This window comes from Gorilla gorilla, chromosome 7 (assembly GCF_029281585.2).
Source record: "Gorilla gorilla gorilla isolate KB3781 chromosome 7, NHGRI_mGorGor1-v2.1_pri, whole genome shotgun sequence".
NCBI lineage: Eukaryota > Metazoa > Chordata > Mammalia > Primates > Hominidae > Gorilla > Gorilla gorilla.
This window is the reverse complement of record NC_073231.2, coordinates 90,527,347-90,544,628: the sequence shown is the minus strand read 5'-3', so window position 1 is coordinate 90,544,628 and position 17,282 is coordinate 90,527,347. Positions and strand designations below refer to the sequence as shown.

At 38.3% G+C, this 17,282-nt stretch overlaps 1 protein-coding gene across 2 annotated transcripts in view; it reads right to left on the bottom strand.

Moving 5' to 3' along the window:
- The window catches only part of CA13 (carbonic anhydrase 13), a 38,775-nt gene that overhangs the window by 11,162 nt on the left and 10,331 nt on the right, over positions 1 to 17,282 (bottom strand). For both annotated transcript variants that reach the window (XM_004047218.5, XM_055349688.2), the window contains exons 3-6: positions 13,540 to 13,658; positions 6,221 to 6,316; positions 4,959 to 5,021; positions 4,292 to 4,447 (exon numbers count right to left, since the gene is read on the bottom strand). In XM_004047218.5, coding sequence (XP_004047266.1) covers positions 4,292 to 4,447; positions 4,959 to 5,021; positions 6,221 to 6,316; positions 13,540 to 13,658 — 434 coding nt within the window. The remainder of the gene's footprint in view (positions 1 to 4,291; positions 4,448 to 4,958; positions 5,022 to 6,220; positions 6,317 to 13,539; positions 13,659 to 17,282) is intronic.

Sequence of the window (17,282 nt, the reverse complement as noted above, 5' to 3'; positions counted from 1 at the left end):
CACCACCGCACTCCAGCCTGGGCAACAAAGCGAGACTCCTTCAGAAACAAAAAGAAAAGAAAAGGAAACAATGTAACAGTACTTTACAAAATTAAACAAACATGAACTAGTAATTCCAGTCCTAGGTATTGACACAAGACATATAAAAATGTGTCCACACAAAAGTGAGCAAATTACTCCTAATATCCATATATGGATTGCTATTATTCATAATGGCCAAAAATTAAAAGCAAGCCAAATGTCCATCAACTGTGAAATATATTTTTTAAAAATATAATATATCCATACCATGGCATATTACACAGTAATAAAAGTTAATGAAATGGGTCAGGTACCATGGGTCACTACCTGTAATCCCAGCACTTTGGGAGGCTGAGATGGGTAGATCACTTGAGGCCAGGAGTTCAAGACCAGCCCAGCCAACATGGTGAAACCCCATCTCTACTAAAAATACAAAAATTGGCCAGGTGTGGTGATGCATGCCTGTAGTTCCAGCTACTCAGGAGGCTGAGGCAGCAGAATCACTTGAAGCTGGGAGGCAGAGGTTGTGGTGAGCCAAGATCTCACCACTCCACTCCAGCCTGGGCAACAGAGCCAGACTCTGTCTCAGGAAAAAAATAAAATAAAATGGGTGAATCTTAAAAAGATTATACCAGTAAAAGAACTCAAACACAAAAATCTACTGTATGACTCATTTAAATTCTAGTGACAGCACATCAGTTGTTGCCTAGGACTATGGTGAAGAAGGTGAAGGACTGCAAAAGAGCACCAGAAAATTTTTGGCTGAGATCTCTATCTTTTATTTATTTATTTTGAGATAGAGTCTTGCTCCGTTACCCAGGCTGGAGTACAGCGGTGCAATATGGGCTCACTTCAGCCTTGCCTCCCGGGTTCAAGTGATTCTCCTGCCTCGGCCTCCTGAGTAGCTGGGATTACAGGCATGCACCACCATGCGTGGCTAATTTTTGTATTTTTAGTAGAGATGGGGTTTTACCATGTTGACCAGGCTGGTCTCGAACTCCAGACCTTAGGTGATCCACCCGCCTTGGCCTCCCAAAATGCTAGGGTTAGAGGTGTGAGCCACCGTGGTGGTTGAGAACTATATCTTGATTGCAGTAGTTGTAGGATGTCTATATACAGTTACCAAAATCAGCAACCACACACTTAAAATCCATGAGTTTCACTGCATGCAAATAATATCATAATAAACAAAAAAGTTTTTTTCTTTAAAAGGAGAGTAGAAACAAAGCCAAGTATTTTGCACGTTGAATTTCAGCTAAGTAACCCAATTTTGATGATTTAGGATAACCCAAAGAGACTTGGCAAGAGAAGTTGTCCCTCCAGAGAAAATGACAGACTTGTCTTCAAAAGGATCAGAAAATAGTACATTTATCTGCTCACTGGCATGGCAGTTAAGAATTCAGTCCTCAATGAGTGACTCTGAGAGAGAAAAATGGACTTAAATCAAGAAAAAGAAAATGAAAAACATCTGATTTGCCCCTTAGGTCAAACTGTGACTTGGCAAGAAATTGTGGAGAAAACCCTAGGAAAAAATCCAGAAAACACTACACTTAGTATTCATATCTCCATAGGTATTTGTTGATTGTGACAGTATCTCAGACTTACCTTGTTTTTGATGACCTTGGCAGTTTTAACGACCTTGAGAATACTGACTAGTTTATAGAATGTCCCCTGACTGGGTTTTGCCAGATATTTTTTCATGGTTAGACTGGGACTGAATTTTTTTTCTTTTGCTTTATTCTTTAACTTTTAAAACCACCACAATATCAGATTTTAATAAATTGAATTGTTACTCAAATAACTTTCTCAATTTGGTTAAAAACTAAAATACGTGAAAGTGTTCCTACTATAGGAGATTTAAGTGAATGCTCCAAAGTGAATTAACAATCACATCAGAGCTCTAAAACATAGCTATTATTTTATATACTGCTCTGCATAAAAGCCACATTAATAATAGTAATCCATTGAGCCTCAAATAAGACAAAGTAGTGAATCCTCAGCTAGGCAGTCACAATTCCTAAACTTGCAGGTAGATATTTTTAATAAGGTTAACTTTATTATTTTTAAGGAACTAAACTATATATTTTGATATATTCTCTTCCAAATCACTGGTGGATTGAAAACAAAAAACAAAACTAAACAAAAAGTTATTTTCCAAGTGGCTTTAAGAAATAACAGTGTCCTTGAAATATGAGGGAAAACATGATTCCCTTATTAACTACCTTGATGTTATAGTTTATTCACTCTTAATATTATTCAGTTCAAATTTAATAAAGAAATATAAAAGTAAACCATTTAGCATGTGACAGGGAGAAAAATGAATTCCCTTATTAAGGACTCTGAATCAGTAACAGGTCATTTTTCTCATGATAACAATGATAGAAAAAATTCACAGGAGTTTTCATGTCAGTCAAGCTCTGGATTTCTACATAGACCTTTGTAAAATGTTTTTAAAAAGTATACACTTGGTTATTATTTGCCTTTAATCCTAAAGACAAGGTCAACAAGGAGAAACACCCAACAGAAGGAAGGATGTGTTCAATGCCCCAAGGGGAAATGCTGCCTGAAATGATCTCGGTAAAGGTGGGCCAGCTCTGGTATCATTAGGAGGAAAAATAAACAGGTAGGCAGGTGGGCAAGCCCAGTACATGTGTACTTTATTAGCTGCAAAAATTACTAGACTGTGTTCATGCTAAGATATTGCACCTAATTCAAAAAGAACAACAAAAACAAAACCAATGAAGAAGCACAGCATCCAAGAACACACAGCATCCACCCATCAGATTGGCCAGCCCCATGGTTCGCACTCCAAGCACAGTTTCTGAACATTAAAGACTCGATATCCTGGCTAGGTGCAGTGGCTCATGCCTGTAATCCTAGCACTTTGGGAGGCCGGAGCAGGAGGATCATTTGAGGCCAGAAGTGGATCACTTCAAGACCAGCCAGGGCAATAATGCAAGACCCTGTCTACACAAAATTTTTCAAAAAACATAAGCCAGGCATGGTGGCATGCACCTGTAGTTCCAGCTACATGGGAGGCTGAGATAGGAAGATGAATGGCTTGAGCCCAGGAGTTCAAGGTTGGACTAAGGTATGGTTGCACCGACTCCACACCAGCCTGGCTGACAAACTGGATATCCTGAGTCTAGCAGACTCTTGGCCTACAGGGGAAGCTCCATAAGTATTTAACAGAAGAGTGAGTGAGTAGATGTCTACACAGAAAGAGCCTCCCTACAGCCTCTCTGCAAATGCTTAAGCATTAAGCCCCTCAGACAGCCCAACAAAAGTTTTTGTCAACAAATGCCAAAAGATCAACAATTCCTCCTCTCCCTCTCATTCCCCTCCCCTTTCTCTCTCTTTCCTCTTCTTATAATTATAGTACGAACACTTAAATGAGATCCACCCTCTTAACAAAAAAAAATTTTTTTGAGACAAAGTCTTGCTCTGGAATGCAGCGGCATGATCCTGACTCACTGCAGCATCCGTCTCTTGGGTTCAAGCAATCCTCCCACCTCAACCCCTTGAGTAGCTGGGACTATAGGCACGCACACCACACCTGGCTACTTTTTGTATTTTTTGTAGAGACAGGGTTTTACAGTGTTGCCCAGGCTGGTCTCCAACTCCAGGGCTCAAGCGATCCACCCACCTCAGCCTCCCAAAGTGCTGAGATTACAGGCAGGATCCACTGTGCCCAGCCTACCCACTCAACTACCTTTTAAGTGTACAAAACAACAACTTCTTACACTTAGCAGGCACACATTTCTTAGGGCACTGCACCAATCACTGTCCTCAAGTTTCACTTGGAAATTTGTAGAAGCAGGTGTGGGGACTAAGGTCAGAAAGAAAAACTGTCACCTTCTATAAGTAGCCTCTCTCTGATTTTTTTTGTATCTAAGCCTGTTTATATCCCCATTTTTCGTTTGTATCTCAGCCTGTTTATATCCCCATTTTTCGTTTGTATCTCAGCCTGTTTATATCCCTATATCAAACAAACAGCAACAAACCAAAAGCAAATGATTATAGTGCTCAAAATGATGCTTCACTTTCATCCGTGTCGCTATGTACATTTCTAAGAAGTGGCAAATAAATCATCTAATCACAGGTCAAATACGAAAGGGACATAGGTCTCATCTAGCCCAACGACCCACCTGATGAATAAAGAGAAAACAGACTTCAAAACACAGCAGAAATTAAGGGCAGGGTTGAAAAAAAAAAAAAAAGCCCAGTTTCCTCTGAGGGAATCAGTATCAACCTGGAAGAGATTATGTACCTGTTGAGAGCTGATGTTTATAGGTTGCTTTAAAACAATCCATGTGACACTCTCAAGAAGAGGTGGAACTGTAAGAGAACCAGGATATGTCCAGTAGTCCCAGGATGGTGGAAGCAGAGACAATGGGTCAAAATTTGTGAATCGAGTTTGTCTACCCTGGAGGATCAAAAAGAATTCCCACAAATTACAATGGGATAGCTCTACATAGACCTCAAAAAATATACATCCATGTACTTCCATTATAATCCCATAAACAATACAGAATATCTGCATCTACAATTATGTAATATCTTCCTTTAGTATCTTTAAAAAAGCATCTACATCTTAAAAATTTTAGATAAAGTAACATATCATAGATTTATTTAAGAAGCATAAGGTTTGTTTTCATATAAGTGGTCCCTTAAATGTGTTACAGTTAAAGGCTTACTCTGTAATGTAATACCAGAGACTAACTATGCATAAGTATATTTATTCATGTTTATTTTAGGTAATTTAAGACCTTTACATTCAAAAGATAAGTGGTAATAGGTTACTTCTGCTTTTTTTCATCAAGTATGTTGCAAACTTCAAAGCAGGCAGCATATGTCTAAGTCTTTAAAGGAAGATAAGAGAATGTGGGAGAGAACAAGAAATATGTTAACTATTAACAAACAGTAATTCATTTTACCTTTTCTTTAATGGAATCCAAAGTGTCAGTAATCTTTTGCAGTTGGGAATTAGGTTCACCAATCTAAAAACATGAAATTTCAAAAGAAATGGTTACTGTAGCAGATCAAGTCTGAATCACTCAATTTCAGCCACTATTTAAAAATTATTTTTTAAAAAAACCTTAGCCAGCACAGAACATACAGTGATTGTTCTATAACAAAGCTTCTCTTTTACCTGCCGGCCTTATCATGCCAGAAGGATCTGAACAACAAGATAATATTACAGGGTTCCTGTACTGAACTTTCAGCTTAGTCCCAAAACTAATAGAAACAGCTTAATATTTGTTAAGTTTTATCAGTGTTTAAGATGTAGGTTAACTTGAGAGAAACTTTGCATAGGACAGTCTAACAAATAACCTGCACTACTAAGCTAGATGTGACAGTCAGCCCCTCAATTCAAACGGACAATGGTGGCATCAAAATACTAGATGCAAACATCTCACACTTGCAGCCTAAAATGATTTGAGGTCCCAAATCAAGGGAATATATCATCATAAGCAAACCCATCATAAATTATAGATACATAAATGATCCTCTTTTCATTATTACAGGTGATCTGAATCTACCTGAAGGTTTTAAAGCACCCGGATCCTGCCGCAACCACCCCTACTTGGTGTCCAAAGGCAAGGAATTGTTGCCATCCATGAAGCATTCTCTGTTCATGAGTTACAACACATGGAGAGTATGGGGTGTGACAAAGGGGTACACCTACAAGAATGTGGAGGCAGAGGGAGGTGAGAAGCCCAACCTGTTCCCAGGTATGATGACAATAATTGTCTAACCACATGTGAATGTTAGATTAAAGGAAATACAATAAAATTTTTTTTAAAAACCAGTGAGCACATTGGGACAATATGTCATTGTGGTGAGACCAGTGTTTCAAGAATCAGGAGCTTGAACTTTATTCTGTCCTAAATAGTATACAATTAGGAAGAGCCCAGAATAAATATTTTCCTCCAGTATCTCAGTTGTTATTTCTGCTACTATTCTTGATGTTGATGCTGCTATTGTTATTCACATAAAAATGATCAATGGACAATAAGAAGACTTATAAGACAATGCTCCTACATGAATATATAATTTTTAAATATTCATTTCAAAAGGAAACTGCTACACCTAAAATGAATTTACTATTAAACAAGATGGTTGAATGTCTACTTCGTGACTGAAGCTCTTTCTTCAACAAGGCTGATCATTTAAAATGAAAACAGTAGATTCTCACCTGTAAAAACACTCCCAAGACAGCCAGTCCATCTGGTTCATGAGCTGCCTCAACAAAGCTGGGGTATTTGTCTGAATTCCAGTGAACAACATGGAGCTGAAAGGGAGATATACAACATAGTAGGAATGTTTTGTTAGACATCCTGAAAAACATAAATGCAAATAAAACATTTACAAATTTTCTGGTGCTGTACACTTATGTATAATGTATTTATCACAAGAATCTTGGACAGAATCCTCTTGTTTATTTTTGTCCAAAAGTGAAAGTTCATGCAGTGAAGGATCAGTCACTTAACTAGTCTGTGGTACACTATATTAAAGACTATATAGAATGCCTTGAGCATCTTAGCTGGACATGGTAGTACATGACTGTAGTCCCAGCTACTCGGGAGGCTGAGGCAGGAGAATCACTTGAACCCAGGAGGTGGAGGTTGCAGTGAGCTAAGATTGTGCCACCACACTCCAGCCTGAGCGACAGAGCGAGACTTCGTATCAGAAAATAAATAAATTTTTAAAAAAGCCTTGAACATCCTTCACAGCCCCTTCAGCCCTAACAAACTCCAGCTATTGCTCCCAAGTAACTGGAGGCTCCTCCAGGCCTTCCACAGATGAGACTGCAATGGAGCAGCCTCAGATCAGATCCTGGCTGGCAGTAAAGTCCATGGAAGAGGGCTGAGCTCACAGATGGGTGGAGAAGTCAACCTCCTACACAGTAGGTTTTCCAGGACAATCCCGCTACCAAGGACAGTGAGGCGTTTCTAAAACTGTCCAGTTAAATGTTTACTACCTGTCATTTTAAGACTATTTATGGCTTGAAAACACAAAGTCTCCTTATGAGTAATCATGTAATCATGTTAAGTAGCATTCAAACTTTTTTATTAAGAGCATTTTTAATTAGCAAATCATAACTTTATACATTTATGGGGCACAATGTAATGTTTTAATATATGTATAAATGTGGAATGATTAAATCAAACTAATTAAAATATTTGTCATCTCGCACATAAAAATGCTTATCATTTTGATACATTTACCACGTTCTATGAATATGTTTAGATACTTTGCTGAGAGCAAGTTTCAATGGGGGAAAAAGAGGTAGAAAATGGGAGGGTAGCTGATGCTACTAAGGAGGGAGATAAAACAAGGGGGAAGGGAAGGAGGTGGGGGGCCTGGAACTCTGGAAAACAGACTTCACCCACCTCACAACTCTACTCATATGCAGCGGCCTTATGCACCACCTAAAGGTATCCTAAATGTTTTACCATTGCAAGCAATACGGTATCTCGAACACACCCACAAGTGTGAAAGATTTCAGAATAACGATAAAGGAGAAAACCACTTTGGGGGAGTCTTCCCCAAAAGGACAAAGTGAGACAGAAGCCAAAGGGCAATGCGACATGCCTAAAACATTTAGCTACGATCATAAATGGTGATCAAGCCATGGTGTCCAAGGACCTGATATGAGGGACTGACTTCAGACAAGATCTCCTTCTAATGAATCCCTTTTGTTTTATCAGGAAGGAAATACTTATGTGAGCCTTCATGCCCAAATCATCTTTCTAGCTGACTGTTACAGAGAGGATTTAGCATATTCAAATACATGTTTATCCCATCCTTTAAATATAACTCTATGTCTTACAGGCAATTTATAGGAGATAATTTCTGGATAGATAACAATTATCATAAACAGTCAACTATAAAACAGTGCATCATCCACAAACAATCAAGGAAGACTGTGCAATATCAGGCAAGTAATATAAAAGTGGATTCCTGTAGTGCCATGTTCCAAGTTGGTGTGAGATAGTTGGGGGAGGAAAGAAACCTGAAAACACCAGGTGATGAAACAGAATTCATTTGGCTCACATGAGACAGATGACATTCACTGTCAGGGAAGGGCTGATAAGGATGTTAAAATTGTTTTAAGTGGCTCTGTGCCAATGCACCAGTTCTCTCAGTAAGAGATGAGACCAAACAGAGAAAGATATAGAATGACTTCGTTAGGATCACAACCAGAACTGATTAAAAAATGAATGTGTAACTAAAGAGAGATGAATGGACATATATATATCCTATATATAACCATCCTTCTGCTAGTTAAAAGTACAACTATTTAAACTATGATGGGAAACTAGGCCAAGAAAATATTTTTCTTTCTCTCCTACACACCTTACTTAACTGGCAGCAATACCTTCACAAAGGAACTGATACCACTTCTATTAGCATTTATATTTTAATTAAAACAAAAAAAATAGCAAACTCACATTTCCTGACTAACAATGACAAGAGCAGTGATTTGAACTGAATGACAAGAAATTGTAACCACTACAAAAATGAAAATTAGATTCTTCTCTACTGGCAACTAATTTCTAAATAATACTATTAAAATTTAGCAGTTTCAAATTCCATATTAGTGGTATGCAAAATATACTGCCAAATACTATGCCAAAAATCCATGATGAATGTTGAAATCAGTTTCATTATTAGCTACATATTTAAAATGCTTGCTATATATTCTGCCTAAACTTTCATTAGATAAAGTTCCAAACACAGAATGGACGATTAGCCTAGTTTTGTAGATGCCTAACTTTTGGGATAAAACTTTTCTTGATTTAGATCACTTTAATCTCTCTGTAATATTATAAACCATCATATTAGGCCTAAAATTAAAGTTGTATATGTTGCAACTTTAAATGTCTTTTTTCTTTCTTTCACTTCTCCTTTTTACTCACAAGGGAACATAACTTGATGATGGTCATGAACTTTGTATAAAAGTGGCTGGAAAAACTAATCAACTCCTTGAAATCACGGAGATGAGCACAAAGGGGTTCTTTTGAACATGAAACCAAATGCAAGGACTCCCAAATGCCCCCATCTCCAGCCTTGACCTCTTCTTAAACTGGAAGTTTTTATCCAATAGCCTACTTGAACATGACCCTAGAATGCCTAACAGACATCTCAAACTTAACCTGTCTAAAACAGAGAGTGAATTCCTCTCTGCAACCTGCTCCTTCCCAGACTTGCACATCAGTAAATGGCACCACCAGCCTCCAATATGCTTACACCGAAACCTTAAGAGTGTTTCTAAACTCCTCTTTTTCCTTCCTTCAATCATGACATCCTTTTCATCAGCAAACCCTATTGACTTTATCTCCCAAACATCATAGATTTGTCCAGCTCTCTTCGTCTCCACCACCCCCAGAGTCCAAATTACTGTCACTGCTCACTTGAATGATTTCCATAACCTAGTTTTTCTCCCTACTTCAACATTTGCCTGACAGCGGCCTCCTCTCTACCCAGCAGCTAGTTATATTTTGTAAAATATAAAGCAGAACATGTCATTCCCCTGATCACAACCTTCCATTGTCTTCTTCCCACTGCATTACAGATAACTTCAGACTGCTTACAATGCCCAACAGTACCTGATGTGGCATGGTCCCTGCCTGCCTCATCAGGACAGAGCACATAACTTTTCCTTTCTCATTAATTCCAATCCTAATAGGCCAATGACTTTCTCCTCTTGAACATGCCAGCCTCACTCCTGCCTTAGAGAACTTGAGCTTGCTGCTCCCACTTCCCGGAAAGGTCTGTCTAGATTTTTCTCTTAGTGCTTTCTTCTTATCATTCAGTCTCAACTCATGTATCACCTCAAAGAAGCTTTTCCTAAGCCCTCAGCCACTCTACCAAATCACATGGTATTGTTCCCATCAAAGAACTTACCAGGCACCATTTATTTATTTGTTTATTGTCTACCTCTGCCACCCCACCAACCCTGAGGTTTGACCCAGACTTTCTCTATCTGCATTTCCTATCTCAACCCAGAAACATGGATGCTGCCCTCCCTCACTCTCAAACCCACCAATCGACAAATGCCACTAAAGCTGCCACTGCCAGCCAGCCAGCCTCTACCCGCACTCTCATTTATTGCCTGGAACTTTCCCCAAAAGTTTCCTCCAAAGCTCCCCTTAGCCACTCCTGCTTCCATCCAATCTATTCTCAAACAGTAGTTGAATTGTTTTTGAAATGCAAATATCACCACTTCCCAATGGAAAGCCTTTCAGTGGCTTCCCATTGCACTTAGAATCACCTTCATAAACCTTACCAGGACTTACCTCAGTAAGATCGGGCCCTTCCCAGCCTCTCCAACTTTGCCTCTGACAACTCTCCCCTTCATCCTCCATGCTGTAACTACACTGTTAAAGGCCATACTGTTTTTCAAATGTATGAGCCTCCTTCCCAACCCACATCCTCACACATGATTTTATGCAAAACCACTGCTGTCTCCCCACTTGACCTGGTTCCCTCCCCTTCAACCAAACCAGGTTTTAAGTTAAACCAGGTTTAACTTAAAACGGATGCCTATCCCACAGGGCAGCATTTTCTGACCTCAAATATGTGTGAGGCTGCACTCCTTTCAGGGTAAGCATCAGTAAGCTGTGTAAAGATTAGGAGCATGGTTGATTCTCAATGAATTCTTACTGAGTGAAAGAATGAATGAATATATAAGCCAATGAAATAAGAAGCAATCATCCCTCCTTGGCCTCCCAAAGTGCTGGGATTACAGGCGTGAGCCACTGCACCCAACCTTGTAATTATATACTGTTCTTTAATATGCATTCAAGGCTATTTCTTATTTCATTGACAGAGCCTGGCCATCTTGCCTAGGCTGGTCTGAAACTCCTGGGCTGGGATTACAGGCATGAGCCACAGCACCCACCCTTGGAATTGTATACTGTTCTTTAATATGCATTCAAGGAGTTTCAGACCAGCCTAGGCAAGATGGCCAGACTCTGTCTCTATAAAAAATAATTAGCCAGATGTAGTGGTGCCCACCTGTGGTCCCAGTTGCTCTGGAGGCTAAGGTGGGAGGATCCCTTGAACCCAGGAGGTCAAAGCTACAGTGAGACATGTTTGTACCATGGCACTCTAGCCTGGGCAACAGATTGAGAGCCTATCTCAAAGAAAAAGAAAGAAAAAAGAAAATCTATTCCAAGCTTTATCCACAAAGCTTTATCTTTAAATGCTGGTGCTGGTCATAGTTTCTTTGTTAGATTCTCTCATTAAAAAAAAAAAAAAAAAAATATATATATATATATATATATATATATATATATATATATATATATATATATACTGGCTGGGGGCGGTGGTTCACGCCTGTAATCCTAGCACTTTGGGAGTCCGAGGCAGACAGATCACTTGAGGTTGGGAGTTTGAGACCAGCCTGACCAACATGGAGAAACCCTGTCTCTACTAAAAATACAAAATTAGCCAGGCACGGTGGCGCATGCCTGTAATCCCAGCTACTCAGGTGGCTGAGGCAGGAGAAGCACTTGAACCCGGGAGGCAGAGGTTGCAGTGAGCCAAGATCGCACCATCGCATTCTAGCCTGGGCAACAAGAGCAAAACTCTGTCTCAAAAAAAAAAAAAAAAAAAATACTGTTTGTTTAAAGCATGCATAAAAATGTATGTCTTAAAATATACTTAAAAATTCCAAGATGCTTCTGATTTGTGTAATATTTACCTGGAGGACTCATACTTAGGTGTCTTAACATGAATTGAGTCTCCAAGGTCTCCATGTGAAACAAAAGAAGGGAAAATAATTATCTGTAATGTTGTAAGTTGTACCTAAGTTTTTTAATAAGTGAAATTTGCATTATAAATTTTTTCCATTTATAAATACATAAGTGAACCAAAGGTTTTGGTCCTTTCCTTCACTGGTTTGCTTTAAAATAAATAAATAAATAAATAAAAGATAATGATTTATTGCAGAACAACAACAAAAAAAAGTCTTTATCTACAAAAATGGCCCTTGATCTGCAGGTAAGGACTCTGAGCCTCTGACATATGTCAGGAGGACCCTTTTCAGGAAACTACTTGCCAGCTGGCAGAAAACCTAAGCCTCTCTGAGTATGTAGTACTTTCAAGTTTATTAAAGTACAAGGTGTAACCACACACAGCATTTTGACCAATTTTCCTGAGTTGCTAAGGAAAATGAGAGACCAGTGATCCAAAGCAACCAGTAATTAGTTCCAAGGGCGCTTTGGACATTTAGAACATGTTATATTCAGAACATAAAACTTTAGAAAGCAAACATGAAAACTATTTGGTAAATGATGCAAATTGAGACACCATACAAATTCAGCAGTCCCACTTTCTACCTTCTAGACATAGTTTGTCCACCATCATAAAAAACTTTGTATGTACATTTTATTTCTCTACCCTGAGGACAGAGCAGGTTCCATACTCTAAAGCTACTTGGCCTCAAACACAAGTGATTTAGTGGCAAAGCAAACATTTCAGATGATAACCTGAAAGGGCAGAGGTACATGTCAATGGAAGAGTGAAACTGGAAAAAAGTTCTGATTGTCGGATTTCTCTGAACAGCAGGGCTATACAGGGCATCTAAACTCTACAGCTCAGTAACCATGAGAACATGAAGAAAAATTGCACTTGCCTGATAACTTAGCTCTGTCTTGCCTAGGCGACTCAGAAACCAAATTATTTTCACGTGAATAGTATTGATTGAGTCATATAATTCACTTTCACCTCATGGTAAAGTTGGGTGTTAGTAATATTTAATCATATTAAACTTGAAGCTTATTATGCTTTGTTCTTTAACCAGAGGATTAAAAAAAGTAGAGCATTTTTTAATCCAGATCCTGCACAGAGTATTATTAGTGAATACAATTATAAGGAAAAAGGAGTAGAAACAACTCAATGAATGCTTTACTGTGTTATGATTTACCAAAAACTGAATAACAGATTTTTATTTTATACCTGTAAATATAGAGATAAAGTAGAGTTTAGAAGAGTTTGTCTTTTTTTTTTCCTCAGTAAAACTTTGCCATTTACCTATTTAAATATTACCTATTTAATGTGGTATTTACATATTAGTGGATATTTGTATCTGGATGAAATATGACCATATTTGGACTAAGACAAATGTTTCTTTCTCTCTCTTCTCACTGGCCTTTCAGTAGATAGAAACAATTTGTAATTTGATATCAGACAGATCTAGATTTAAACCTGTCTCAATGCTTCCTAGCTGGATAAATTACTTAATCTCTCCAGCAACCAGTTTACTCATGTCTAAAATGGGAACATATAACCCTAAGCTCTCAGGGTTGGTTTAATGCTTAGGAGGGCAACATCTGAAGCTCTCATATTCATAAACTCTCATATTGAATGAATAAAGCAGTTTCAGACACTAAGATACCTAATTGGCTCAGGATCTATTTGGAATCAGTAAAGTTGTCTCTGTACCCCTTAAATCCCACCATGTGGGAAAACTGTGAATCACAGATATGTCTTATGGCTTACCTCTGCAGCATAGCTCACTCCATCTACTATGTGCTCGGAGCCGTGGTCATCAGCGGACCCCCAGTGAAGGTGAAACTGCCGTAACCTGTAGCTTCCAGTGAGAGGACCACCACGCAGAACTAAACAATAACATGTTTTACATTGTTAGCAAGAAAAAAATATTTACATAAGCTGCTCAAACCACATCTCCCTGCATTACTCCATACATCCATGTCCTCCAAGGAATTTTTTACAAATGTGTCATTTGCTTTGCTGACAAGAATACCACTTTTAAATATGTGTAGATTGAAAATAGAACATTTTTAAAAGCTTAAAGCATCCACAATACAGATTTTTATGGAACACCTGGGAAATCGTAACAGACATACTGGTTAGAAAGGCATAGAAATTAGGACTTCTGAAAGGTAAGGAATGGTTGTGTTTACCTGAGGATAAGTCAGCCTGTCTGAATAAGGATGTGACATGCAGAAAGGTCCAGTTTGAGCTTGGTAGAGCAATGCAGCATTGTGGTTAGAGCACAGGCTTCAGCAGTTAGAAGGCCTACACTCATGCTGTCTTTTCCTAATTATGTGATCTTGAACAAACTCTAACTTCTTTTTTTTTTTTTTTCCTTGAGACAAGGTCTCGCCCTGTCGCCTAAGCTGATGCAATCACGGCTCACTGCAACCTCTAACTTCTGGGTTCAAGTCATCCTCCCACTTTAGCCTCCCAAGTAGCTAGAACTACAGGTATGCACCACTACACTCAGCCAATTTTTTTTTTTTTTTTTTGTAGAGACAGGGTCTCACTATGTTATCCAGGCTGGTCTCAAACTCCTGGCCTCAAGCGATCCTCCCAAAGTGCTAGGATTACAGGCATGAGCTACCACACCTGGCAACAAACCCTAACTTCTAAGCTTTATCTTCCAAGTGTAAAAACAAGATAGTAATGGGACCTCCTCCTAATGCTGTCATTAAAACAGAAGAAAAATTGAACACAAAGCACTTATTACTACCTGACACACAGTCAACACAATCAACACAGTTTTTTACTGTAAAAACAGGCAAAGCAAGCATACCTTTTGTCCTTAAATTCTATATTCTTGGGGAAATGTGAAATATAGGACAAAAATAATTTTTCAAAAATCTGTCATATCTTTGTCACTTTGACAAAGTACATTTGAGTAATTTCCTCAGTAAATATGATCTCTAAAACTATGACAATAAATCATATCTTAAGTATATAGAAAAGCTTCTTAATAGAAAACATAGTCCTAAATTGTCTCATCCTAATTAAACTTTATTGGGCATGTTTAAAGCATATGGGAGAATCAGGAAGCATTGGAAGCTAAATATACCATAAGCGTTATTAAATTTCCATGAACAGGCCTGGCATGGTGGCTCACACCTGTAATCCCAGTAATTTGGGAAGCCAAGGAGGGAGGATTGCTTGAGCCCAGGAGTTCAAGACCAGCCTGGGCAACATAGCAAGACCTCATCTTATTATTTAAATATAAATTTATATTTATATAAATTTAATATGTATATATTTAATATAAATATATTTTATATATTTGATATTTAATATCTGTATACAGAGATATTATATATATATTTTTTGGCTGGGTGTGGTGGTTCACACCTGTAATCCCAGCACTTTGGGAGGCTGAGGCAGGTGGATCACTTGAGGTCAGGAGTTTGAGACTAGCCTGGCCAACACGATGAAACCCTGTCTCTACAAAAAGAAAAAAAAAAAAATACAAAAATTAGCCAAAAGTGCTCACTTGAACCCAGAAAGCAGAGGTTGCAGTGTTTTGGGGTTTGTTTGTTTTTGTTTTTTTTTTTTGAGACAAGGTCTCTGCTGCCCAGGCTGGAGTACAGTGGGGCTCAAACTTGCAGCCTCAATTAATCCTCCCACATCAGCCTCCCTAGTGGCTGGGGCTGGGACTATGGGCGCACACAGGTACGTCCAGCTAGTTGTATTTTTTTTTTGCAGGGATGGGGTTTCATCATATTGCCTAGGCTGGTCTCAAACTTCTGGTCTCAAGTGATCCTCCTGCCTCAGCCTCACAAATTGCTGGGATTACAGGTGTGAGTCACCACACCAGCCTTAAATTTGACTTTTTAAAAATTGTTGGTAATTTGCTAACCCTGGCCATTTTCCTAAACTACACTGTAGTCAGCTGTCTTGAATGACAAGCAAGCTGGCAGGCAACAGGATCTGTTTGCTCACGCATTTACTCTCTGCTAATTAGGATACAAATTCCTTTAAGGCAGAAACTGTTTTGGTCCCCTGTATCTCCAGTGCCCAGAGAGTACTTGAATCAATTAATATTACTAAGATAAAATAAGAGACCTCACCCGTTAAAGCACTCTTCCACAAACTTTGGTTTGTAGGGATGCTACTGAAGTTACCTGGGAATCACTAAAAACTAAGTTCTTAGGACTAGTGAACCTGAGAATAATCACTTTATGGTAAACTTGTTCTCTGAAGTAAAGATACATGAACAGCACATCTGCAATTTGCTTGGAATCTAGAGAAACAAGAGCCAAGAGCACAAATCTGCCAGGATTATACCAAGACAAAGACAGAGAGGGAGAGAGAGAGAGAAACCAAAGGACATAGATGTTCCCACTCAGTAGGACCTTGTATTATTTAGGAAGCCAGAAGAACCTTCATTAAATCTGGCTTGTTTTACACAGAGCATATACACACCAAGCTACTCTCTCATTCAACAATTATTAAGAGCTTACGATGGGCTAGCAATTATTCAATACTAAATATGCAATGATAAAAAAGTTTGTCCTTATCCTTAAGAAACTTAGTCTAGTGAAGGAAACAAATAATCATAATAGAGCTTTATATAATTGTCACATTGTCATAGGTTACCAATTCATTTCCTAGCTATCTTGGCTCCTGGGGGGATTATACACCTATGGTATGTCCACCTATTAAATCTTTTTCTGCTTGTTGTTTGTTTTTGTTTTTGTTTTAAGAATATATAGTGTAAGATCTTGTGAATAATTTGTTTGACTTCAGGCAGTTACCTAGAACTAGATAATGGAAGCATAACTGAGAAATTGGCATTTTCTAGAGATGAAAATTAAAGAACAATCACTGAATTCATCAAGTTACTGCTCTTCCTAGCAGGACTTTCTTAATCAGAAGACAACTTTCTTTTTGATATCTTTTTAAAATTTCAGCACACATATTTTATCCACAAAAAGAACACACACCATTATTGTTAGTAGTAGTAGTTACTAATTGTTATTGAGCGCCTACTATAATCCAAGAACTATTTCATTTATAAAATACAAAAATTAGTACCACAAATTTTTTAAAAATAAAGGTTCCAGCAATGAATAATGTTTAACTATTTAAGTGTTAAATGGCAAATATTAATTGATTTCTGGTGGTTTGTAATTTTATTGAGAATTAATCTATGTATGCTAAGGCATCCCAATGCTATGTCATGGTATTTTCCATGTCTTTCCGTCATACAAGTTTTTTTTTTTTTTTTTTTGTAACTTAAACACACATGTATTGAGCACCTACCATGTGCCAGGCACCATGCTAGGTAGGTAAGTAAGACATAGTTGTTGCTCATAGAGAGCTTTAGCTAAATGGAAAGACAGAGAAGCCAACTAGCAGTTACAACATAATGTGGAGAGTTCTGTGTTAGGAAAATTCCAGAATGCCCTGGGAGCCACAGCAAGGGTGGTAGGGCCTCAGGTGAGGTTCCCAAAGCAGCAAGATACTGTTTG